Genomic DNA, 23845 nt, shown 5'->3' with positions numbered 1-23845 from the left:
ATCGCGGGGGGGGCTCAGCGGGACCCCCACCTGCGGGGGAAGGAGGGAATCCCATGCTCATTAACACACCGGGGGGGGGGGTAATTAACCCCACGCGGCTGCTGATTAACGGGGGATCGGGTGGGTGGGTGACGGGGTGGGCGGGGGTCCCTCTGCCCCTATAAGTGCCCGGTGGGGGGGGGAGTCTTGGTGTCTGTGGGGGCTTCACGTGGGCTGAGAATTCATTTGTGTATTTTTTGGGGCGTGAGTGTCGCGGTGCAGTTTTGGGGAGGGGCTGCCAGGGGAGCAGAGGGGTCTTGCAGGGGAGGGGTCTTGCAGGCTGGGGGTCACCACGGTGCTCTGTGTGTGTGTCCCCCCCAGACCGAGACACCCCCGAGCCATGTCCCTCACAGAGAGCAGCGAAAGCACCTCCGAGAAACCCGTGTCCCTCATTTGGGGTAAGCACCGGGACCCCCCCCCGAGGGGTTTGGGGCTGCCTTGGGGTGCCCCCCTCTCGCCCCGTGCCCCCGCCCCACGGCTGGGACCCCCCGAGGGGTTTGGGGCTGCCCTGGGGTGCCCTCCCTGCCCTGTGCCCCCCACCCCACCACTGTGCTCCCCTCTGTGCCCGCAGGGTGTGAGCTGAGCAAGCAGAAGGACTCCTACACCTTCCAGATGCCCGAGGGCTGGCACTGCGAGCAGCAGCTGGCCCTGCGCACGGTGGGTGACCCCCAAAACCACCCCGGGGGGTGCCTGGGGGTCGTGGGAGGACCGTGAGGGGTCACGGGGGGGGGTGTTCTCCTTGCTGCCTGCAGGGGATGGCCCGGGGTGAATCCCACGTGCTGGAGGTTGTGATGGGGGCTGCTTGTGCCCACGTGCCCCTTGGCCAGCCCAAATCCTGGGTCATCCTGGGGGGTCACTGAGGGGTTTTTCTTCTCGCTGCCTGGGGGGGAGATGACCTGGGATGAATTCCCTGGTGGAGACTGTGCCAGGCGAGGAGGGGGCTGCTTTCACCCTGGTGCCCCTTGAATCCTTGGGGGTCCTGGTTGAGGGGTACTTGCACGCCATGAGAATCCTGGGGGGATTTTCTTCTCCCCCTGCTCCAGATCTGCCTGGGGGAGTCGGCCCGGGATGAATTCCACGTGGTGGAGATGGTGGCAGAGGAGGGGGACGCCCGGACCCCGGTGCCCCTCGCCACGCTGAAGCCGTCGGTGCTGCCCATGGTGAGTGCCCCGGGGAGGGGGCTGCTGCTGGCCTCGGGGAGGGGGCTGATGGCCCGGGGGGCTGCCAGGGGAGCTACCACCCCCCTGTTTTGCAGGCCACGCTGGCGGGAGTGGAGCTGATCCCCCCTGTCACCTTCCGCCTGAGAGCCGGCTCGGGGCCCGTCTACATCAGCGGGCAGTACATCTCCAGTGAGTGTGGGGGTCTCCCCCTGCCCTGGGACCCCCCTCCCCGGGTGTGGGGGCTCAGCCAGGCTCTCCCGCAGTGATGACCTCAGATGAGGAGGAGGAAGAAGAAGAGGAGGAGGAGGAGGAGGAAGAAGAGGAGCCCCCTCAGAAACCCCCCAAGGACCAAACCGCCCGGAAAGGCGGCGCTGCCAAGGTCAGCACCCCCTTGGGTGGGGGGTGAGGGGTGCAGAGGGGTCCCTGTGCCATGGGGAAGGGGGGGCAGGGACCCCGAGCCCCTCTCTGTTGAGGGGATGAGCCGTGACCTTCATCCCTTGGGGAGGAAGAATCCCAGGCTCTGGAACAAGTCCTCATCCTGCTTCTCCCTCTCTCTCTCCCCCATAGAAGAGAAAGCTGGAGAAGAAGGATGAGCCGTGAGTATGATGGAGGGGGAAAAGCCTGGAGCAGGGGCTGCCCACCCTGCTGGGACCCCGATCCCAGCCCTCCCCTTCTCTCCCAAGCAGGAACAATGCCGTCCCTGAGGATCCCCTTCCCGGCAAGGTAGGGGCTGGTTGGGGTGTCCCTTTGCATCCCCCCTCACCCCGGGGGTCAACACGAGGACCTGGGGAAGGGGATGTGTGATGGGAACCCAAAAAGGAGAGGGGCAAGGCAGGGCTGGGGGCTCCCTGGGCCGGGGGTGGTCCCTGCTCAGCCCTGTCCCGATCCCTGCAGGGCCGTGGAGCCGGGAGGGGCAGGAAAGCAGCGCCGAAGAAATGATGGGATGTGTGGCAGGTACGGAAAGGGGTGTGGGGGATGATGTCCAGGTTTGAGGGGGCCTGTGGGTGCCCCCAGCTCATGGCTGAGTGGGACTGGGGAGGATCCATCCCCCAAAGCGGGGTCATCCCGGGATCCCTGGGCCTCAAATCCTTCCTCCTTCCCTTTTCCAGGTGCCGGAGAGCCCGAGAGAGCAGCTCTGATGCTGGTGTCGTTCCCAAATAAAGGATATTTTGCGCTCCTGGCTCCCCGTGCTGGGAATAGGGGGGACTGTGGGAGAATCCTCCATCCTGGTTAGGGCTGCTGGGAGGCCCGGGGGGGTCCGGGGGCAGCCCCCGCTGCCCGAGGGGTAACAAGTGGTGCCTGTGAATAGGAGACAAAGGGGGATTAGGGAGCAGCGGGGAGACGATTAGAACCCATTGACCTGCCCTTGGTCTGCAGCCAGCGGGGGTCTGGGCAGGGTCCCGAGCCCCTCAGCGGCTCTCGGGGGGCTGCCGTGTCCCGGCTTGGCTCCGGGGGGGGGGTCCTGAGCCCCCCACCAAGGCGGCTTTAGGCTGCTCCAGGTGTGGGGCAGGAGGGGAGGGGGCGTTGGGGGGGTTTTAATCCTGCTCTGCACCCACCGGGGCTGCTGGGACGAGGCTGAGGAGCTGCTGGGATGGGAGGGGAGGGGTGGGGGGGGTGTCTGTCCTCGAGGGCCACCCGCGGGAGGCTGTGACAGGCAGCCCTGTCCCTCCAGCCTTTCCTCGCCCCGCAGGGGCTGTTTGCACAGCGGGGCCCCCCCCGGGGTTGTGCTGACAGCTCCCGGGACCCTCTGCCCCAGCCCGGGGGGGGCCACACCGCGAGTGATGACGGCTCCACGCCCATCAATCATCGCCCGCGGCTGGGGGGGCCGAGGCACAGCCCCCTTCCCTCCCCCCGGGGGTGCTGAGCCCCCAGGATTGGGGTGGAAGGGGGTTTTGGAGCTGGGGGGGGTTGCTGTGTTTGTGCTCTCGGGGTTTGGGCCGAGTTCCTGCCCCTGGAGGTGTGAAGGCGGGGGGGAGGGAGGATCTAATTTGGGTCGTTCACACCAAATCAGTGCCCCCCCACCCCGCAGATGGGGGTGTGGGTACCCTGCTGCTCCCCATCCTGCCTGTCCCGGGGGTCTGGTACCCCCTGGCACCGAGGGGGAGGCTGAGGCACGAGCAGGAAGGCAAGTAAGTGGTTTTGGAACTAAACCCCTCCCTCCCTGTGCTGCTCCTCAGGGGTGTTGGAGCCCCCCCAGGGGTTACCCCAGCTCCCTGCCGGGGCATTTATAGGGCACTTAACACCTCCCGGGGCCAGCAAACGGCTGGCGGAGGGGTCCACAGCCTCCCCCTGCTCGGGGGGGAGGTGAGACCTGCTGGGTCGGGGTGGGGAGGGGGTCCCCAGAGCCCCCCAGCACTAAAGCAGTTGGTGGGTGATGCACAGGCCGGGCCCGTGCCTGGCAGCCTGGTGACAGGAGGGTGACAAAAAGCGTCCGTCCCGCAGGCCTGGTACCCTCTCCACGCCCCACAGCATCATCTCCGTGGGGTGGGGTGTGATGGGGACCCCCAAGCAGCCGAACCCTCCTCCCACTCCCCCATCCCACCCTCCTTCCCTGCGCGGAGCCTCTGCCTCCCGGGAGAGGTCCGGCCCCTCTTGGCGGGGCTCTCCCCCCACCTTTAAAGGCTGCCCCTTCCCCCGGGTCCCACCTCCGGGCCGGGCTCCATGGGTTGGGGGGCTGCGGGCGCTGCCCCGGGCGGCGGCACCGGCCCCAGGACCGGAGGCTGATGGGGTGGGGGCGCCGGGGGCGGGATGGACCTGGATGCCCCCGAGGTGTAGGACGTGCAGCCCCCAGGGCCGGAGGAGGAGGAGGAGGAGGAGAAGCTCCTGCCCCGGCTGCCACCCCCATGCTCCGGCGCTGCCCCGGAGCCCTTGGCATCGCGCGTGGGATCTCCTGGACCCTCGGACACCCCCAGAGGGGGGATCTCCCCGGCGAGGAGGGCGCGGGAGGGTCCTCGGCTTCCCCTGCCGCGGCGAGGAGCGGGGCTGGCACCGCGGCGAGCCCGCCGTGGCACCGCCGGTGGCCCCCGGTGGCCGGGGGGCTTCGAGCAGCACCATGCAGCCCCTCACCCTGCAGAACCTCTCCATGTAAGAGCCCCTCTCGCTGCCGCCCCCCGTTTATTCTTTATTCTCATCCCCGCTCCTCGGGAGGAGAAAACAACCAACTCCCAACGAAACTCCCCGGTTTTTTACCCCCCTCTTTTTTTTTTTTTCCCTGTAGATGTTTCCAGCTCCTCATGTTCTCCTGTCAGACGCAGGTAGGTGGATGTGCTTTGCTGACCCCGGGGTGGGCAAAGGTGCTCACTCTGTGACCCCCCTCCACCCCAGGCTGACCCTTAGCTTTGGGGGGTGCCCGTTGCCCTGGGGGGGGGGCTTTGCCGGGGGCTGGTGTGTGCCCACCCTGAGTGGCAGCGAGTCCTGGGCAGGGAGAGATTCAGGGCTGGAGCTCCAGGGATGGAACCCCGGGCAGAGAGGGATGCAAGGATGGAGTTCCAGGGATGGACCTCCAGGGCAGGAGGGATGCAGGGCCGGAGCTCCGGCCAGGGAGGGATTCAGGACTGGAGCTCCAGGGCTGGAGGGATGCAAGGCTGGAGCCCTGGGCAGAGATGGATGCAGGGATGAAGTTCCAGGAATGGAAGGATGCAGGGCTGGAGCTCCAGGGATGGAAGGATTCAGGGCTGGAGCCTCGGACAGGGAAGAATGCAGGGATGGAGCTCCAGGGCTGGAGCCCCAGGCAGGGAGGGATGTAGGGATGGAGCTCCAGGGCTGGAAGGATGCAGGGGCAGAGCCTCACGGATGGAGCCCTGGGCAGGGAAGGATGCAGGGCTGGAGTTCCGGGCAGGGAGGGATGAAGGGCTGGAGCTCCAGGGCTGGAAGGATGCAGGGACGGAGCCTCACGGATGGAGCCCTGGGCAGGGAGGGATGCAGGGATGAAGTTCCAGGGCTGGAGCCCCCGGCAGGGAGGGATGCAGGGCTGGAGCTCCAGGGCTGGATGGGGGGGTTGTGTCCGTGCCAGAGCTGCGCTTGTGCCCCTCAGCACCGACCTCGAGGGGCTGCAACTGGGGGTTCAGCAGTGGGGATCACACACCCCCTGGGCCCCTCCTGCCCCTCCGGAGGGTGTGGATAAGGCTGCAGGGATGCCATCCCGTGCAGGTGACACGTCCCTCGCAGCCCTGCTCGAGCAGGGGGATGTGCCGGGTCCCTCAGCCGGGAGCTGCTGCCGAGGGGGTTAACGGGGTCTGGACCCCCAGCAGCGGGAGGGGGTGTGAGGTTTGACACCCCCTCTCCTCTCCCCCCCCCCGCACCCTCTGGGGCTGCACCGTCGCTTTTTGTGGCTTTAGAAAAAGGCAGCGCCTTTTAAAATCCACTGTTCCATATCAGCACCCTCTGCTCCAGCGCCCGAACAAAACCCCCGCGGCTGCGGCCCCGCCGCATTAAAACATCCCCGGGACCTTTTTTCTTTCTTTTACACTCCCCCCCCTTTTTTTTTTCCCCTTCCCAAGGTAAACGCTTTTATTTCTTTGAAAATGAGAGGGGAAGGGAAGCGCCTTTGATGGAGAGGGGCCGCCCCCCCTCCCATCCCATCCCACCTCCCCCGACAGCCCCAAAGGCTTTAAAGCAGATTCCCGGCAGGAAATGAGTCCCCGGGCGCACACAAAGGTGGGCAGGGAGTTTTGGGGGGGGGCACCATCCCATTATTCCGTGCAGGGCTGGATCCCCCCCTGCCTTCCCAGGGAGGGGATGTGGGCGGCAGGTCCTGTGCCCCCCTCCCAGACGATGCTGTGCACCCCAAGCTGGGCCGGTGGGACCCCAAATGTCCCCCCCCCCCGATGCATCCCCTGCCCACAGACCCTTCCAAGCTGGTTTTGGGGCCGGGGTCCCTCGGGCGCTGCCCTGAGCCCCTCTTACACCGGGACTAAAGTGAGTTTTCCTTTAGGATGTGTGTTGAGAGGGTCTGGTTGGAGTCCAGAGCGGGATGGGGGGGCTGCCCACCACCCCAAATCCCCCTCCTCACCTCACCTGCCCTAATTAGCTGCTGTTTCCCCTCTGACCACCCTCGAGTGCTGCTCCTGCCTGGTCAAGAGCTGTCTCAGAGTCCAGGATGTTTATTCCAAGCTCAGGACGGACAGGGAGGGGACAGCTCTGCTCCTGGGACACCCAGCCTGGCTCTGGGGGGTCTCACCCGCTGTGAGGGACTTGCTGGGGGTTTCCCCAGCTCAGCTCCTGCATCCCAGGCTTTCCCTGGGGCCTGCTGAGCATCCCTGGGGTGGCTGTGCCGGGAGGAGAACACCCTTCTCTGCATCCCCCTCCTGCCTGGGATAATAAACAGGATCTCTGCCCACCCCATTCCCGATCCAAAGCAAGCCTTGGCTGCTGCTCCAAGGGAACCAGGGGGCTGGGAGCTCCCTTTGCCCATTCCCAGGCTCTCCCCCCTGCTCCCCTTGCCGTCCCAAAGCGAATTGATTCCGTTTTTCCCTTTGTAAACAAAGGGGGAGAACCAACCGTCTCCTAATTTTAACCAGTACGTGAGGGACCAGGGGGCCATGACGGACCAGCTGAGCCGGCGGCAGATCCGGGAATACCAACTCTACAGCCGGACCAGCGGGAAGCACGTCCAGGTCCACGGGAAGAGGATCACGGCCACCGCCGAGGACGGCAACAAGTTCGGTGAGAGGGGCTGCTCAACCCCCCCGGGGGGGTCACCCTGCTCATGGAAACACCCAGGGAATGTCTCTTCCCAAAGTGTTTTGGAGGGGGAATGGTGTGGGGGGAGCTGTTCCAGCCCGGCTGGTTTAATACCCAAGAATTCCCTCCCCGGGTAACTCCGGTGAGAGGCTCGGCTCCGAAGAGCCCTGACCTCAAAACTTCCCAAATCGTGGATTTCTCCGGCTCCGTGCAGAATTTATAAGCCACATATTCAGGGCTTGTGCTTTCGAATCCCTTCCTGGCACGAGGCAAACAACTTTTTCCTGGGGGAGAATTGCCCGATCCCGGCATCCACCTCTGAAATATCCACAGGTGGTGGGCAGATCCCATCCTGGCCACACCACCTTTCCCATGGGATTCTCCAGCCTGGCCATCCCAGCCCCACAAATCCCCCAGGCTGGAATCCCTCAGAACTTCAGGAAAGGCTTTTCCAAGCCTGGTGAGCAGCGAGGCTGAATCACCACCTTTCCGAGGGCTTTCCCTGGATTCTCCCAGCCGGACCCACCAGGGGTGAGGGTTTTGGTGTCGCTGCCAACCCTCTGGAGCCGGGACCGTTGTGGAGGAACGATGAGGATGGGGATAATTAACCTGGTGGGTTAATTATAATTAACCTGCTGGACTTGGTCTGGCCCTTGGAATCCTGACAACGTCGATGCACTGGAGGGGGAAGGAGGGGCTGGTGCCTCCAGCAACCCCCAGTTTGGCTCTGCTGGGTTTTAACAAAGCCCCCTTGGGCATCCTGGATAGGGAGATTCCCTGGCAAGGGCTGCCCTGCCCTGGCTGGGGGGGCTCCCAGGTGGGCAGATGGGGGCAGGGAGAAGGGGATGGTGGTGGAGAGGGTGTCCCAGCTCCCACAGGACACATTCCCTCTTCCCAGCCAAGCTCATCGTGGAGACGGACACGTTCGGGAGCCGCGTGCGCATCAAGGGGGCCGAGAGCGAGAAGTACATCTGCATGAGCAGGAGGGGAAAGCTTGTCGGGAAAGTGAGTCCTGGACACCCCACACGCCCCCTCTGTGTCCCCACGGCCCCCCCAACGTGTCCCCCCAGTCCCTGGAGCTCAGCCTGGGGAGCTCACTGAGATCCCCGGCCGGGCTGGTCCCCCTGTCCCTGCTCACATGGGTGACGTGGATGCACTGGGGGGGCTCTGCCTGACCCCCCCTTTTCCTCCATCAGCCCTGGGTGCTGCAAGGAGGAGTCCTCGGGGAGCTGGTCCTGGTGCTTCGGGGTTGAATCCCCAGGGAATGGGGTGGGAGGTGATAGAGGTAGGGTTTGGGGTGATAGAAATGGGCTTTGGGGTGTCAGGGGGGTGATTAAAGCAGGCTGGAGGGTGGCGGGGTGGTGACAAAGAGGGTCTGGGGGGTGACAGATGAACTGGGAGGTATTTTAGGATGGTGAGAGAGATGGTCTGGGAGGTGCCAGGGATGGTCAGGGGGGTGACAAAGACAAACTTGGGAGGTTTCAGGGGTGAGGTGGATGCTGACAAAGACAGTCTGGGGGATGCCGGGGATGTTCTGGGGAGCCCCAACACCTCTCGAGTCCCACCCCCAAGCGCCCCTCCCCATCCCTGCGGACCCTCAGAGCCCTCTCTCCTCCTCCTCTTCCTCCTCCTCTTCCTCCTCCTCCTCCCCCCCGCCGCAGCCCAACGGGAAGAGCAAGGACTGCATCTTCACCGAGATCGTGCTGGAGAACAACTACACGGCGTTCCAGAACGCGCGCTACGAGGGCTGGTACATGGCCTTCACCCGCCGGGGCCGCCCCCGCCGCGCCTCCCGCAGCCGCCAGAACCAGCGAGAGGCCCATTTCATCAAGCGCCTGTACCGGGGGCAGCTGCCCTTCCCCAACGCCGAGCGCCAGAAGCAGTTCGAGTTCGTGGGCTCGTCCTCGCCCACCCGCCGCTCCCGCCGCACCCGCGCCCCCCGCCCGTAACCCCCGGACCCGCCCCCGCCCCGCCGCTCCCGGCCCCGGGGGCTTCCCCGCTCCTCTGGAAACGCGGGGTTTTCAGACCACCCCCCCCTCGGGTGGGGAGGGCTCGGTTTGGTGGCGGAATCCCCGGGAGCATCCCGTGGGATCCCACCCAGCGCCTTCTCCCGCTCCCCTCGGAGGTGGTCGCCGGGCTCCTCCATCCCTGGAGAGTCCCGTGGTGCCTTTTCCCTCCTCATCCTCGCGGCCTTCAGCCTCGCCAGCCTCTGCCTCTCGCTCCCAGCGCCGGGTGTTTGTTCCCTGCTTTTCTGAAAACGCTGGATTTTCGGCTGCCCCCTCGGATGGGGAGGGCAGGGTCTGGAGCACAGTCACCAGTGGCTGCAGCCCCGTGCTGGGCTCCTGAATCCCTGGAGCATCCCGGGGGATCCACATTCGCCAGGGCCTTTGCCCACTTCCCCCAGTACACCCCCTGGACATGATCACTGAGCTCCTGAATCCCTGGAGCATCCCCTGGGATCCACATTCACCACTTTGGTGCCTTCGCCCCTTTCCCTCGCCAGCCCCTGAGGGACATGTCCCTGTGCCACCAAGGGCTGGGACCCCCTGGGCACATTCCTGTCCCTGGGGCACCACAGGCAGGTACTGGAGAGCATGGGGTGCCCGTCTGTCTGTCTGTCCGGGGAGTGCCTGGGCACGCAGACCCCAGGACCAGCACTTGTACCCCCCACAGCCCCCACGTTATTTATTGGAGGGGGAGGTCTGTGCCCTCTCCCAGTGACACGTGTGGGTGCCCACCAGGCCAAAGAGAAACCGCCTTTGGGTGATTTTTTTTATTTTGCTGTCGATTATTTTTATTTTTCCTCTGTGTGTGTGTGTGTTTTTACCAGCCCTGCCGTTTGTGAGTCGGTTTTTAGGCCTCGAACGATTTAGACTTGGGAGTTTCTTTGTGTAAAGGAGGAAACCCTGAGGCAAATAAAAGTGAGTGTGGAGACTGATGGGGCCTGAGGGGTCTTTTCCTTCCCGACCTGAGGCTTTGCCATGGGTGTTGTGCCTGCTGGGAGGGGGGGAACCCAATTCCCCTGGGCATAGGGAAGCCGGGGTGGGGGGCTGCCAGGGGCAGATGAAGGATGGAGGTGGCTGCAAGAGGGATCCCCCAGCCCTGTCTGTGCCCCTCACTTGGTGTCCTGGAGGTGGCTGCTGCATCCTGGTGGGCAGGGCAGCACTTGTGGTGTGGTGCCCAGTGTGGTACCTGCTGTTCTCCCCCCACCAGGGCGTCACCCTCTCTGTGACACCCAGCCTGGTACCCTCTGTTCTCCCCCTCAGAGTGGCACCCAGTGTGGCACCCCCTTGTTTTCCCCCACACAACATCACCCACTGTGATAACCACTGGGATAACCACTGATAGCCCTTGGCATGGGACCCTCTGTTCCCCACCGGGGCGTCTTCCTTGGTCTGTCACCCAACCTGCCACCCACTGTTGCTCCCCTAAATGTGGTACCCACTGTGGCCCCCCCAGGGCATCATTTTTGGAGTGGTACCAGCATGGCATCCCCTGTTCTCCCCCTCCAAGGGCATCACCCTCAGCCTGGTGCCCCCCTGTTCCCCCAAAACCACCACCCTCATAGCTGGTACCCAGCTTGGCAACCCCTGTTCTCCCTGCTGGGGGCCACCACTCCGGCCGTCCCCCCCCTACCCCGGGCCGTGCCCCCTCCCCATAATTGCCTTGCCCTGTGACAATGCCCTGGGCGGTGGCAGCCGGACCCTGGGGGGGCCTTAATCCCCGAGCCGGGGCTCCCCCAGCCCCTACAAAGCTCCCCCAGCCCCTACAAAGCCCCGCCAGCACAATGTGGGGTGGGAGGGGGGAGCCCGGCCAAGGAGGGGGGGAAAATTATAACAGTTTGAGTTAAATGAAGCTTTAAAGCAGGAGGGAAATGCAACACCCGGCAATTAGGGGCGAACAAAGCACCGCTGCCCAGGTGTGGCGGCCGGAATTAGCCCGAGCGGCCGCGGGGATTTGAGGGTTGGGTTTTTTTTTTTTCTTCCCCCTCCCGTTTCCTTCGGCCCCACAGCCCCGGCTCCTTGTTCCTGCAGGAATCCGAGACGTCCTTGAAAGGAGAAGGCTTTGAGAAAGGAGCCGACTGGGTCCGGACCCTCCCCGCCCCCGCCGCCCCCTCCCCAATTTAGCCCGAGCTTCAAAGGTAGAGGAGTTCCCTTTGTGTAATCTCCGCTTTAATTTTTCACCCCTCTCGTTCTTTTTTTTTTTTTTTTCTCTCTCTTCTCCTTCCCAAGCCCTTCCTCTCTTTTCTTTACAGGGTTTTCCCCTTCCTCCCCTCTCTTTCTTCTCGACCTCCCGGGATAGAAAGGGCTCGGAAGGGTGAGTCCTTTTTAATTATGGCTGGGGAAGGAGGAGAAGAAAAAAAAAAAAGAAAACCTCTCACTGCTTCTTTCTTGTTTTTTGAGGTGAGACCTGGGGCGGGGGGCGGAGGTGGGGACGGGAATGTCCTCTGTGCAGAAAGTGCACTGGAGGGTGTCTCTCCCTGACACAGTGTGTCCAGCCTTTCCCAAGGCTTTACTCTCCCCGTGGGATGCTGGAGGGGCCTGGGGATGCTTGAGGTGCTCAGGATGCTGAAGGGGTCTGGGGGGGCTGCCCAGCCCACAAGGGTCACTCCCCAAAGCACCCACCTGGCTGCAGAGGTGAGGGGTGTCAGCCCCCCACCCCACTGCCACCCCAATCCCATGGTCCTTGTGCTCCCAGCCGTGACAGAGGGGACCCATGAGCTGGACTGGGGGTGTCACTGGGGTGGCAGGGCCTGTTGTCCCCTGGGGCATGGGGAGCACCCAGAACAGCCCCTGTAGGGTGACTGCCCTTGCAAACCCAGGAACCCTGGGGGGGAGGGGGCCAACAGGGCAATTTTGGGTTGGGCAGCTGCTTCACAGAGGGGCACAGGGGCTGCGTCCCCCCCGGGAATGTGGGAATGCTCCTTGGCCCTGTCCTGCAGGACAGCAAGGCCGAGGGAGGCTCCTGCACTCCCTCCATCCCTCACTGATTCCAAGGGATGGTCCTGCACACCCCCCATCCCTCACTGAATCCAATGGAGAGTCCTGCACACCCCCCATTCCTCACACAGTCCAAATGATGTTCCTGCACACCCCTCATCTCTCACTGAGCCCAAAGGATGCTCCTGCACCCCCTCCATCCCTCTCTGAATCCCAAGGATGCTCCTGCACCCCCCCAATTCCTCACACAATCCAAATGATGCTCCTGCACAGCTTCCATCCCTCACCGAGCCCAAAGGATGCTCCTGCACCCCCTCCATCCCTCCCTGAGTCCAAATGATGCTCTTGCAGCCCCTCCATCCCTCCCTGAATCCAAAGGATACTCCTGCACCCCCTCCATCCCTCACTGAATCCAAAGGATGCTCCTGCACACCCCTCATCCCTCCCTGAGCCCAGAGGCCGCTCCCGCGCCCCCTCCATCCCCGGCTGGAGGCCGAAGGATGCTCCTGCACATCCTCCGCGCTCCATCCCGCCGGCTGCGGCGGGAGGCGGTCGCTGTGGCAACGTGCCGTGCGGCGCAGGGGAGGGGATGCTCGGCGCAGGGATGGCTCCCGGCGGACGGGCAGCGCTGCCTGCGGCGGGCCATGGGCTCCCCTGAAGGTAGGGCCGCGCTCCCCGTGCCCCCCACAACTCCCCCAGCAACCCCCACGGCATCCTCCTGCCTTAGGCCCGGCTTTGGAAGCACCGCCGGGACCGGGGGTGACCCAGCGGGAACGGGGACGGGGGGGGGGTCTCTGCGAGCGCGCCGGGGCTGGTTGGAGCGGGATAAGTGCATTCCCAAACTCCTCCCTCCCTCCCTGCGGGCACCTCGGGGTGCGGGGCTGGGGGTTGGGGGGTGCTGAGCCCCCCGCGGGTGCCACGGCGGGTTCAGGCGCCCGAGCGGCCCCGGGCGCAGGTGGAATCCGCCCGAGCAGCCGCTGCGATCGTCTTCATGCTTGAGAAACTGGGTTAGTGGTGGTGGTGATGAGGGGGGGGGAAGGCGGCCACGGCCTCGATTATTCATGGGCACGGCCCCCGGGGGGGCGGCTGGGGCCGGCGGAGCCCCCTCAGCGCGGGGGCGCGGCGGCATCGCGGGCTGCTCGTGGATCGGCGAGCCGGGCTGGCCCTGGCACCGAAGGACACGTGTGTGCATCCCCCCGGGGGTGTATCCCCCCCAGACGTTCACATCGGGGTGTGTATCCCCCCCGGGTGTGTATCCCCCTCCAGATGTGCGTCCCTGGGTGTGTTTCCTCCCTCCCAGGTATTTATTCATCCCTGTGTGTCCATCCCCCCCAATGCATCCCCCTGGGTGTCCATCCCCCCCAGTGCATCCCCCTGAGAGCGCATCCCCCCAGACGTGCTTCCAGGGGGTCCAGCAGCCCTTCCCTGAGCCAGGACAGGAACGGAGGCAGCAAACGGCAGGAGCAGAGCGCTGGGGAGAGGACCCAGAGAGGGAGCTGCTGTCAGCAGGCTGCTCTCTCCCACACAGAGCCGGGAATAGACGCTGGATCCCAGCGCTGCGGCACCAACGCAGCCCTGCCGCCCCCGGGGGGGTCCAGCCGTGGCACCGTTCCCGTGCCGGGTGCCTGGATCCTCCCAGGCCCGTGTTCCCAGCGGCTCCAGGGGGATTAGGGATGGTCACAACCTCCGTGCCCTGCCCCAGCCCAGCCCTGGGGGCTCATCCCAAGGATTCCCGGGATGTGGGGGGCTCAGGATGTGCGGGGGGGGGGGGGGGGGGGATATCAGCTCTCCCTGCCAGAGCCCAGGGCTTGATTTTGGCAGGTCCTCAGCGCCTCCCGGCCCTTCCTGGGCTCCGCTGGCCCCGCGGATGGAGATTCCTGCCGGATTTCCCCTCCCAGGGCAGCGGGGGGTGGGCGCCGCCCTCGCAGCACCCCCAAACCCAGCCTGGGCGTCGGGTTGGACGGCAGGTGCCCCCCACCACTCCCCCACACCCTGTCACAGCCCAGTGGGGTGCTCAGCTCCCCCGATCGGGGCTGGGGGTGCCCAAACCCTGGCGAGGGGCTGTGAGGGGGAGCAGGGGCTGCCGTGCCCGGTTGGCAGCGGGGGCTGCAGGGGTGGTGCCGGGGGTCCGGGCTGTTCCTGGCAGCGGGGCAGGCCGGGTTATCGCTGTTTTCCTCCCTCTTTGTGCCGGGGAAGCGGGAGGAGCGGGAGCCAATAACTGCTTCGTCATGATGCCGGCTAATTCTCCCCTTGTTGGGAAAGGGACTGAGCCAGCAGCGAGCGAGGTGGGCAGAGGCGAGCGGCACCCACGCAACCCATCCATCCATCCATCCACCCACCCATCCGCGCGCTCCTCCACCCCTCCACGCAGCCTCCCACGCAACCCACCCCCGCCCGCCCCGGCGCGGTTATCGGGCGGCGAGGGCGGCGGGGCTGGCGGTGGCAGATAGGCTCGTCCGCTCCTCCGCTCGCTCGCCCTCTCGCCCGCCCCGCCGTCACGCTCTCGGATGCGCCGCAGCCGCCGCAGCCCCGGTGGCCCCCACGCGCGATCGGGTGGCCGGGCGAGCGGAGCGGGCCGAGGGCGTCCCCCCGCAGCGCCCCGCGGCCGGAGGGATGCGGTGTCCTCCCCGCGCCTAGGTGAGTGAGTGAGCGGCCGTGCGCTGCGGGGCTCGGGGGGGGGGGACGCGGACGCGGGTGGGGGACGCGCCGGCCCGGGGGGGGTGCGGGGGGAACGGTTCGCCGCGGCCGGTCTTTGCTTTCCCGTCTCCCGCCGCTCCCCCTTTCCCGGCTCTCCCGGGGGATTTGTGGGGGGTGGGGAGAGGGCTGAAGGGAGCCTCACGTCTTGTCCTCCCCTTTCCCCCCTTGCTCCCTGCCCTTGCCGGGGGGCCGCGGGGATAGGAAGGGCGGTGACCCGAGGTGGGGACGTGGGGACAGGGGGTTCCATCGCCGACCCCTCGCCGACACCTCACCTGCTCCCCCCCGCTCCCCGGGGCATCACAGTGCTCCACAACCCCCCCGGGACACCCCCTGCCCTCCTCCCCCGGGGACATTGCCATGGGCACCGCGTATCCCAAGGGAGGAGGCCGGGACAGCCCTGCCATTCCCAGCCCTGCTTGCAGAGTGAGCTTGTGGGGTCTCAGCGCTGTTGAAGGGGGGGTGCACTCCTCATCCCACCCCCCTCTCCGTGAAAGGCTTTGATGATCCCTGGCCGTGGTGGTCGGAGTTTTGCCGTGGACATGGGATTTTGGAGCCTCCCCCCCCCACCACCAGCTTCTCCTGGCCCCCCCTGGCAAAGCACCAAGGGGCCAAACTCCCACCATGGAGCATCGGGGGGGTACCTGGAGGGGGGAATTTGGGGTGCAAAACGCGCCTCCCCCTCGCAGTTCTTGGCCACGAATGGAACCACCTCCACGGGGGGTTCAGCCCCCGGCTGTGGGCGTGCAGGGTGGGTGCTCAGGCAGTGCTAATTCCTGCCTCTCCCGGGAAAACCTGGGCCACCAGCTGCCACCTCGGCCCCGGGGACCCCCCGGCCACATCCCCGGTGTCCTGCCAGGTGGGCACCTCGCTGTGACAGCCCCATGCCCGGTATCGGGGTGCCCGGGGCCCCCCCACCCCGAGGTTCCCAGTGCTGGGCATCCCTGGGGGCTGTTCCCGGAGAGCTGGCAGAACTGGGTAGGGGGTTTTTGGGGGCCGGGGGGCACCACCCGACCCCCGCGGGGAGCCCCGGAGGGCGCGGCCTCCGCACACACCCCCAGCGGGTCCCTCCGCGTGCGGGATGAGCAGGCTAATCCCACCCTAATCCCAGATTACGTGCCACGTGAGCCGCGGCCCAAAGCGGGCTGCGGCGTGGCCAGCGGGGCAGGGGGGCCGAGGCCGGACCCCCCCCCACCGGGAGCTTTGGGGTGAGGGCCGGGTATCCCCGCTCTAAACTTGTCTGAGGGCTCGGAGCCTCCCGGCAGCGCTGAGGGAGCGGGAGAGCGGGTGGGTTGGCCCAGATTCCTCGGAGGGGAGGAACCGAGGAGGTGGAAATGCCTCCTCTCCGTCTCCATCCGCCCCGGGATGGGGTGGGCGGGTTGCTGCTCCCGCAACCCGGCGAACTGAGGCTCGGAGCATCCCCGTGCCCGCCGCAGGACGCACCTTCCATCCCGGGGATGGAAAAACCCCCGCGGCCAGGCGCTGCCGGCTGGTGGCTTTTAAGGCCACCGGGGTCCCCGAGCGGGGTGCAGTGGCACGGAAGCGATGGGCTGGGCTGTCGATAGGCACGGGGTCGCTCCTGCCGCCGGGAGATGCCCCGGCGGGGATGGAAAAGGGAGAAACAGGACAAAGGAGGAACCGGACACCGTTCGGCCGCGGGTCGGGGACCCACGTGCTCCCGTGGTCGCGATCAAGTTGCCGGTGGGGCCCCACGTGCGGCGGTGCCTCGGTTTTCCCCCGGTGGAGGATGCTCCGGGCCTCTCCCGGGCTGTGTTTGTTTGGGGTTTGTGTCGGGAGGAGGAGCAGGAGGAGGCCGGGGCTGGGCTGGGCTGGGCTGGGAAACACCGGACGCCGTTCCCAGGGCTGGCGGGAACCGTCTGTTCGGGGAACTTGTGACCCCGCGTGTCCCCCCCGCTTCCACCGCTGGCGGGGAGCCGGGGAGGCTGCGGGGACACCGGGGGGCTCCTGCCCCGCACCGCTGCAGGGGCAGGAAGGGAGGATGAGGAGGAGGGCGAGGGGAGGAAGGCTGGGGGGGGTCCCTGCCCGCTCCCCCGCGGGCGGTGTGTGGGGGGGGTGTTCTCCCAGCCTGGCCCCTGGCCCAGGGCCGGGCACTGATGGCTTTGGCGGCTGCGAAAAGTCAAATCCGGATTTCCTCGGGGTGGGGAGGAGGGAACCGGCCTCTTCCCGCTGCAGCACAGCCCTCGCCACGGCCCCCCCAACCCGAGGACGGGAGGTGTGTCGGGGGGACTAGCACCCCCACATCCCGGTGAGCCCCCTCCGGCGCGTGTCCTGTCTGTCTGTCCGTCCCTCCCTCCCTCCTCCACCACTCTTCCCGTGACTCCCTACCCAGCTCCTTTCCCTCCCCGCTCCGGCGATGCTCCCTGGGTACCCTCAGCATCGCCCTGGGAGGGGGGAACGGCGTGTGTCCCCCTCACCCTCCCCTCTTCCTCTCGCCCTCCTGGCCGGGAAAATCCCAAACACGCTTATCTCGGGAACACGCGGGGCACCTGCCAGCGGGCTTGCGGGGAGATTGGATGTTGCCATGGGGAGCGCGGCTGCCATCGGGGCGGTGGCTCCCTGCCTGCGCCAGATAAGATGTCCCCGCGTCCCCCAGCGCGGGGGGGGGAGGGACGGGACAGACGCACACCGTGGCCGAGCTGGTTGTGCAGCCCTGGCACCCTTCGCCAGGTTTTTTGGCATCTCTCCGCACCCCCCGGCTCGGGGTTGTTTTTCCTTCCCCTCCGGCGTTCGCATCCAGCCGTCCCCGCACCCCCTCCCGCCGCTCCCGCCGCTTCCTCCGCCATCGCATCCATCTGCTCGCTGCCACCGCGGCCCCGCCGGTGTCCCAAACGCCCCCGGGGGTGTGACCGGAGGCCGGGGGGCTGCCCTGGCCCCGCCGCTGGAAAGTGTGAGCTCATGGATGTGCCCGGACAATGCCGCCTTGTGCCGCGCTCGGGGCCGATCCCGTCCCACCGGCCCCCGGCGCTGCGGACCCCCGGGGGGGCTGGGAGGTGCTGGGGGTGGGGGTGAGAGGGTTAAAAGCCCTCTCCGGTGACGAATATGAGGGTCATTTGTGGCTGGCGGGGGGATGGAGCTGCTGGCAGGGCCTCCTCATGCTGGGCTGGACCCTCCTGCCGGCAGCGGGAGGATGCTCCCAGGTTTCTCAGCCCTGCTCCTTCTCCATCTCTGCATCCCACAAGGGGTGATTCGCCCGTCCTGGGGGCCGTGGGGCTGGGGGACAGCGGGTTTGGGGTCCCCAGAGGCGGTGACACCCCCCAGCCCACGCCCAGGGTTGGGGTTCAGGGCCGGAGGGTTCCAGCACTGTTGTTGCCCGGCTCGCACGAGGCTTTTCCCAACTCCCTCCCCCCTCCGAGAGGAGAAGTTTTGAGGAGAATGGGGAATTTTCCCCTTTGTGTGCGCGGCATTGTGGGTGTAAAGCACAGGGAGGGCCGAGGCCCCGGGGGGCTGTGGGGGGCTGAGCACAGCACGCCCGTCCCGCTCCCGCTGGAGCCTTCTCGAGGCCGCCGGACAAAAGGGCGTCATTCCCGCTGCTCCCGCTTGCCAGCACCGTCAGCAGCCGCCAGGCAGCCGGCACGGGCAGGGGACACACGGCCGGGCACCGGGGTCCGCAGGGACAGCGGCGGGGATGAGGTGGAGCTCCACCTTCCTGTGAGTCACCGTCACCTCTCCCGTCTCCCTTGCAGAGGGAATATCCGAGCCCCAGCCCGGTGTCGGCGTCCAGAGGGATGTGGAGCCACAGAGGCAGCGGTGAGTGCCCCGCGCCTGTCCCCCCTGCCTGGGGGACAGTGGCACCCCCTGGGAAGCCTGTCCTGCTGCCAGCACAGCGATATTTGGCGAGGGGGGGACATGCCAGCCTCCTGTCACATTAGGGTTTGGTGTCTGGGGGGCTGCCGGGCTCAGCCCCGTGGCAGGAGGGTGGTGGAACGTGGGCACCTCGCCCCTGACCAACATGGGGGTGCTCTGTGCCCACCCTGGCTGTGCCCCCAGCCCTCTGCTGTCCCCACAGGACCCTGTGACTGACACAACCTCTCCTGCCCACAGCTGAATGGAAAGACTGCAGAAGGTAAGGGGGGGCCGTGGGCAGGGTCCTGGGGGATGTGGGCAGGGTGCTGTGGATCCAAGAAGGGGCTGGGGGTCCAGGACAGGGTGCTGGGGGTCCAGAAAGAGTGCTGAGGGTCCAAGCAGGGACTGGGAATCCAAGCAGGGGCTGGGGATCCAGGAAGGGTACTGGGGGTCCAGGACAGGGTGCTGGGGGTCCAGGACAGGGTGCTGGGGGTCCAAACAGGGGCTGGGGGTGCAGGACAGGGTGCTGGGGATGCAGGCAGGGTGCTGGGGACATGCAGACAGTGGCTGGTGGCCAAGGGCAGGGGCTGGTGGCCAAGGGCAGGGGCTGGTGGCCAAGGACATATGCGAATGGGATGCCCTTAGCAGGGCTCTGCCTTCCTCCTCCTCCTCCTCCTCCTCCTCCTCCTCCTCCCAGCCCAGCCTGGCAGCACCATCTAGTGGCAGCGCGTCCTGGCCAAGGCACTGTCCCCTGTCCCCAGAGGAGCAAAGGAGACCCCAGTGCCCTCCCAGAAATCCCCAAGGAATCTTTATCCCGGGGCAGTGAGGTCCATGGGCACCGTGGCTGTCCCCAGGCCCCCCTGCCACGCCCCGGGTTCCCAAACACAACCCTGAGCCCCTTCCTGGCCTAAAATGTCTCCTTTTCCATCCAGCAGCCACTGACCTCCCCTGGGAGCGTCTGTTCTTCCCGTGGATCCAGCGTTCCTGGATCGCCCTCCAGCATCGTGGTAAGAAGCCATTCCCACCTTCCCACCACATCCCTCCACCCATGGGGACAGGAACCCCCTCCATCACCCTGGCAGGGCCACAGAAAACACCAGCCCTCCCCATTCCCAAATATCCCTTTCTGCTCTCCAAATTAAGGTGTTTTCCCTCCTTTCCAGGCCAAAATGGACAACGAGGTCCTGGGATACAAGGACCTGGCTGCCATCCCTAAGGACAAGGCGATCCTGGACATCGAGCGCCCCGACCTGATGATTTATGAACCCCATTTCACCTACTCGCTCATGGAGCACGTGGAGCTGCCCCGGAGCCGGGAGGTGAGGATGCCCCTGGGCCCCTGGCCCGTGTCCCCCGGGGTGTTTTTGGGGAAGGGGAGGGATCATGGTGGGAGTGGGAGGAATCCTAGCTGTGGGGCTGCCGGAATAAAGTGGAATAAAATGCTTCTTGCCTCCCTGCAGCGCTCCCTGTCTCCCCCTCCGTCTCCGGAGGTGAGTAACGGCACCGCTGGGGGCTTGGGATGCAGGGGGCGGAATTCCGGGGAGGAGGAGGAGGAGGGGGCGATGCTGAATTCTGGGGAGGGGAGGTCTGGCTGATCGCTGCTCCCCCCTGTTTGCCCGCAGGTCATCCGGGAGTGGCTGGAGAGCCGGCAGCCCCCCACCAGCACCCCCGTGCCCGCCTCGCGCCAGGGCGGCTCCTCCACCCGCAGCAGCGTCCAGCACTTCCACCGACCCGGTACGACCCCCTGGCACCGGGACCCCACCCACAGCGGGCCCCCCTGGCACTGCCAAACCCACCCTGGTGGTCCCTGCACGCCCCTCGACCCCCCTTTCTCCTTCCAGAGACCGACACGACGGAGCTCAACATATACAAGAAGCCCCCGATCTACCGGCAGAAAGGTGAGTGTGTGTGTGGGGGGGGGTCTGTCCCGTGGGATGGGGCGCCCCAAAAGGCACTGCCTCACCCCCCCCTGCACCCCACAGACCACCATTCCAGCGCCCACCACGGGAAGCATCTCATCGAGGACTTGATCATCGAATCCTCCAAGTTCCCGGCGGCGCAGCCCCCCGACCCCAACCAGCCCGCCAAGATCGAGACCGACTACTGGCCGTGCCCCCCGTCCCTGGCCGTCGTGGGTAGGTGGGAATGGGGGGGTTTATCCCGCTCACAGACCCCCGTGGGGTGCCGGGAAGGGCTCTGACACCCCCCCTGTGCCCGCAGAGACGGAGTGGAGGAGGCGGATGGCCTCCAAGAGAGGGGAGGAGGAGGACGAGGACCTGACGGAGGAGATGAAGAACCTGCGGGAGCTCCAGAAGCAGGAGCTGAGCAAGGTGAGGGGCAGAGCGGGCGGGCGGTGCCTCGGGAGGGGCTGGGGGGGTGTTGATGTTGCTCCCAACGCGCGTTCCCTTCGTCCCCAGGTCACCTCCAACCTCGGGAAGCTGATCCTGAAGGAGGAGATGGAGAAATCTCTCCCGATCCGGAGAAAAACCCGCTCGCTGCCGGACCGGACGCCCTTCCACACGTGTATGTGGGGTGTTCATCCCACAGCCTGGCCCTTCCCTGCCTCACCCGCTGGCTCTGGCTGCCTGCACCCCTGCCTGTACCTCCCACACCCCTGCCTGTACCTCCTACACCCCTACCTGTGCCTCCCAATCCCTGCCTGCATCCCTGCCTGTACTTCCCAATCCCTACCTGCACCCCTGCCAGCTCCTACATCCCTGCCTGAACCCCTGCCTGCATCCCTGCCTGTGCCTCCTGCACCCCTGCCCATATCTCCTGCACCCCTGCCTGTGCCTCCCATTCCCTGCCTGCATCCCTGCCTGTATTTCACATATCCCTGCCTGCTCTTTGGCATCCCTGCCTGCACCCCTGCCCATACTTCCCAATCCCTACCTGCACCCCTGCCAGCTCCTGCATCCCTGCCTGCACCCTGCCTGTGCCTCCCACATTCCCATCTGCACCCCTGGCAGGTCCCACATCCCTGCCCGTACTTCCTACATCCCTGCCTGTACCTCCCGCATCCCTGCCAGCTCCCACGTCCCTGCCTGCCTCTCCCATGTTCCTGCCAGCTCCCACCTCCCTGCCTGCCCCCCTGACCATCTCTCCTCTCTTCCAGCCCTGCACACGAGCTACAAGAGCTCCTCCCTGCCAGCCTCGGGCAGGAGCACCCTCACCCGGGTGAGTGGGCAGCAGCAGCGGCCCCCCCACACTCCTGGGTTCTTGCCCACCCCGGACAGGCTTGAGGGGTGGCCCTGCTCTGACCCTGTCCCCTGTCCCCTGTCCCCTGTCCCCCTGCAGCTGCAGTCAGCAGAGTTCGGCTCGGCGGGGAGCGAGAAGGGCAGTCCAGGTGAGGATCAGCCCATGGAATGGGGTTGATTTTTGGGAGAGGGGGTGTGGGGGAGTCCCAGGGGGTGTGGGGGAGTCCCAGGGGATGGGGGGATGTCCCAAGGGTGTGGAGATGTCCTGGAAATGTTGGGGTGTCCCAGGGGATGTGTAGATGTGGGGGGGGATGTGGGGATGTCCTGGAGTTGTGGGTGAGTTCTGGGGGATGGGGGGGTGTCCCAGGGATGTGGGGATGTTCTGGAGTTGTGGGGGTTTCCCAGGAGATGTGGGGATGTCCTGGAGTTGTGGGGGTTTCCCAGGAGATGTGGGGATGTCCTGGAGTTGTGGGGATGTCCCAGGGATGTGGGGATGTCCCAGAGTTGTGGGGGTTTCCCAGGGGATATGGGGATGTCCGTGGGGATGTGGGGATGTCCTGGAGTTGCAGGGGAGTCCTGGGCACCCCGAGGGATGTGGGAATGTCCCAGAGATTCATGGGTGTCCTGGAGATAGGGGGGTGTCCCAGGGGATGTGTGGGTGTCCCAGACATGTGGGGTTGTCCTGGGCAAAGTGGGATGTTCGGGGGGGGGGGATGTCCCAAGGGATTGGGAGTGCTGGGGCAAACCTGGGCTCAGCAGAGGCTGGAGAACCACCCCTGGGGGCTTCTCATCACCTGGGGGAGGGTGCTGGGGGGGTCACAACAGGGGTGCCCAGAGCTGAACCCTGCTCCTCTGTGTTTGCCAGCCCTGCAGGTAAGAACTCACCTGGCTGCCAGGACAGAGACCCAGCGAGAGGGTGACGTATGATGGGATGGGGGGGACACACCGGGGCCACCTCTGGGACTGATCCCAGAGGGGACAGGGGCCAGCTGGAGGTGGGAGGGGGGCTGTGCCATGCCAGGCTGGAGCCCACCACCTCGGCCTGGATTCAGGTGGAGGAGAGCAGCCCTTTGGGGAGGGGGGGCCGGGCTGACACCAGGCTTTTGCCCCCCCCAGAACGGCCAACGCGGGCGCATGGACAGAGGGAACTCCCTGCCCAGCATGTTGGAGCAGAAGGTGAGAGGGGCTGGGGGGCCTTGGGGGGCTTGGACAGGGCTGTGAGGGGGCTGTGAGAGGGTCTTACAGCCGTGTGTGCCCCCCTTTCCCCCCACAGATCTACCCCTATGAGATGCTGATGGTGACGAACCGAGGCCGCGTGAAGCTGCCGCCCGGCGTGGACAGGACCAGGCTGGAGGTAGGGGCCGTGCCAGGGGTTTTTTTGGGGGGTGGGGGTGCAATGGGGGGTCCCTGCACCCCGTCACCGTCCCCTCTGCCCCCACACAGAGACACCTGTCCCCCGAGGATTTCCTGAAGGTCTTTGAGATGCCCCCGGAGGAGTTCAGCAAACTGGCCCTCTGGAAGCGCAACGAGCTGAAGAAGAAAGCCTTCCTCTTCTGAGCCCCGCCCGGCCCCGAGCCCAGTCCGTGTCGCGCCGTGTACCCGCTTTAGGGCTCTCAGCCGGTTTTTAGGGCCCCTTTCCCACACCCCCAGACCTGCCTCCCCCCTCCCGGCCTCGCTCCTCCCGTGGGAAACGGGCTTGGGAGGGGCTCGAACCTGCCTGGCCATGGGGTGATGGGGCAGCCCCTGCCCTGGGGTAGGCACGGTTCAGCCAGGAGGGGTGGTTTGGAGGGGTCTCTGGGCTTTGTGCCCCCTTTTTTCCCCCCCTACACCCCTCCCAGGACCACTGGCAGGGGCAGTGCCCGGCTCTGCTCTCAGCTGGCCAGGAGCGCGCTGGCTCCGGGGTGTGGGCACTGGATGGGGAGGGTGCCCTCCTCTCCGGGGGTCTACTGCCTTCAACCCCCACAGCCTGGGTGCCCCTGTGCCCCCTGGGTGCCTCTGTGCCCCCCGGAGTGCCCCTCTCCCACCCTGAGACTCGGGAAGAGCCCGGGGGCCGACTCACTGCCAGACTGATGTTCTCCCGGGAAAAACCAGGCTGCCATCCCACCTTGCCCCACTCCAGCCCCCCCTCCCAATTTTGAAACCCCCCCCCGGGTCCCTCCCGTGCCAGCTGCTGCAGCGAGGACCCCCAAGGACACTGCCAAACCCCCCTGGCACTGGGCAGGAGCGGGGCAGGGCTGGGAGGGGGGTGATGGGGAGCACCTGGGATGAATTTGGGGAGGGGGGGTCTCAGTGGGACCCTGGGGCAGCTCCTGGTGCATTTCCATGGGCA

General features: G+C 66.2%; 3 protein-coding genes across 7 annotated transcripts; all 3 read left to right on the top strand.

Annotated features, from left to right (window-relative positions):
* Positions 1–330: 330 nt before the first annotated feature.
* On the top strand, positions 331–2376 carry NPM2 (nucleophosmin/nucleoplasmin 2). 2 transcript variants are annotated; one of them, XM_017827298.1, is made up of 9 exons: positions 331–437; positions 611–696; positions 1083–1199; positions 1295–1388; positions 1463–1578; positions 1767–1795; positions 1886–1922; positions 2094–2153; positions 2309–2376. In XM_017827298.1, the coding sequence occupies exons 1-8, from the start codon at positions 380–382 to the stop codon at positions 2136–2138; spliced, it is 582 nt and encodes a 193-aa protein (XP_017682787.1). In that variant the 5' UTR covers positions 331–379; the 3' UTR covers positions 2139–2153; positions 2309–2376. The 2 variants fall into 2 exon arrangements, with proteins under 2 accessions (XP_017682787.1, XP_017682786.1); XM_017827297.1 differs by having other exon boundaries at positions 1883–1922.
* A 1571-nt stretch (positions 2377–3947) lies between these two features.
* On the top strand, positions 3948–8830 carry FGF17 (fibroblast growth factor 17). Its single transcript, XM_017827290.1, has 5 exons — positions 3948–3970; positions 4417–4453; positions 6686–6863; positions 7780–7886; positions 8543–8830. Exons 1-5 carry the CDS (start codon positions 3948–3950, stop codon positions 8828–8830), a joined length of 633 nt encoding a protein of 210 aa, XP_017682779.1.
* A 3544-nt stretch (positions 8831–12374) lies between these two features.
* Positions 12375–23818, top strand: DMTN (dematin actin binding protein). Of its 4 annotated transcripts, none has more exons than XM_017827359.1 (17): positions 12375–12481; positions 18220–18283; positions 18543–18599; positions 19255–19326; positions 19483–19638; positions 19780–19809; positions 19942–20053; positions 20161–20217; positions 20302–20454; positions 20540–20649; positions 20737–20842; positions 21435–21496; positions 21617–21665; positions 22382–22389; positions 22633–22692; positions 22790–22870; positions 22960–23818. In XM_017827359.1, the coding sequence occupies exons 3-17, from the start codon at positions 18582–18584 to the stop codon at positions 23071–23073; spliced, it is 1188 nt and encodes a 395-aa protein (XP_017682848.1). In that variant the 5' UTR covers positions 12375–12481; positions 18220–18283; positions 18543–18581; the 3' UTR covers positions 23074–23818. The 4 variants fall into 4 exon arrangements, with proteins under 4 accessions (XP_017682848.1, XP_017682845.1, XP_017682847.1 ...); XM_017827356.1 differs by having other exon boundaries at positions 19252–19326; XM_017827358.1 differs by having other exon boundaries at positions 18524–18599; positions 19252–19326.
* The last annotated feature ends 27 nt before the right edge of the window (positions 23819–23845 follow it).

This window comes from Lepidothrix coronata, unplaced genomic scaffold (genome assembly GCF_001604755.1).
Source record: "Lepidothrix coronata isolate B3197 unplaced genomic scaffold, Lepidothrix_coronata-1.0 Scaffold137, whole genome shotgun sequence".
NCBI lineage: Eukaryota > Metazoa > Chordata > Aves > Passeriformes > Pipridae > Lepidothrix > Lepidothrix coronata.
This window is presented reverse-complemented; position numbering and strand designations above follow the sequence as displayed.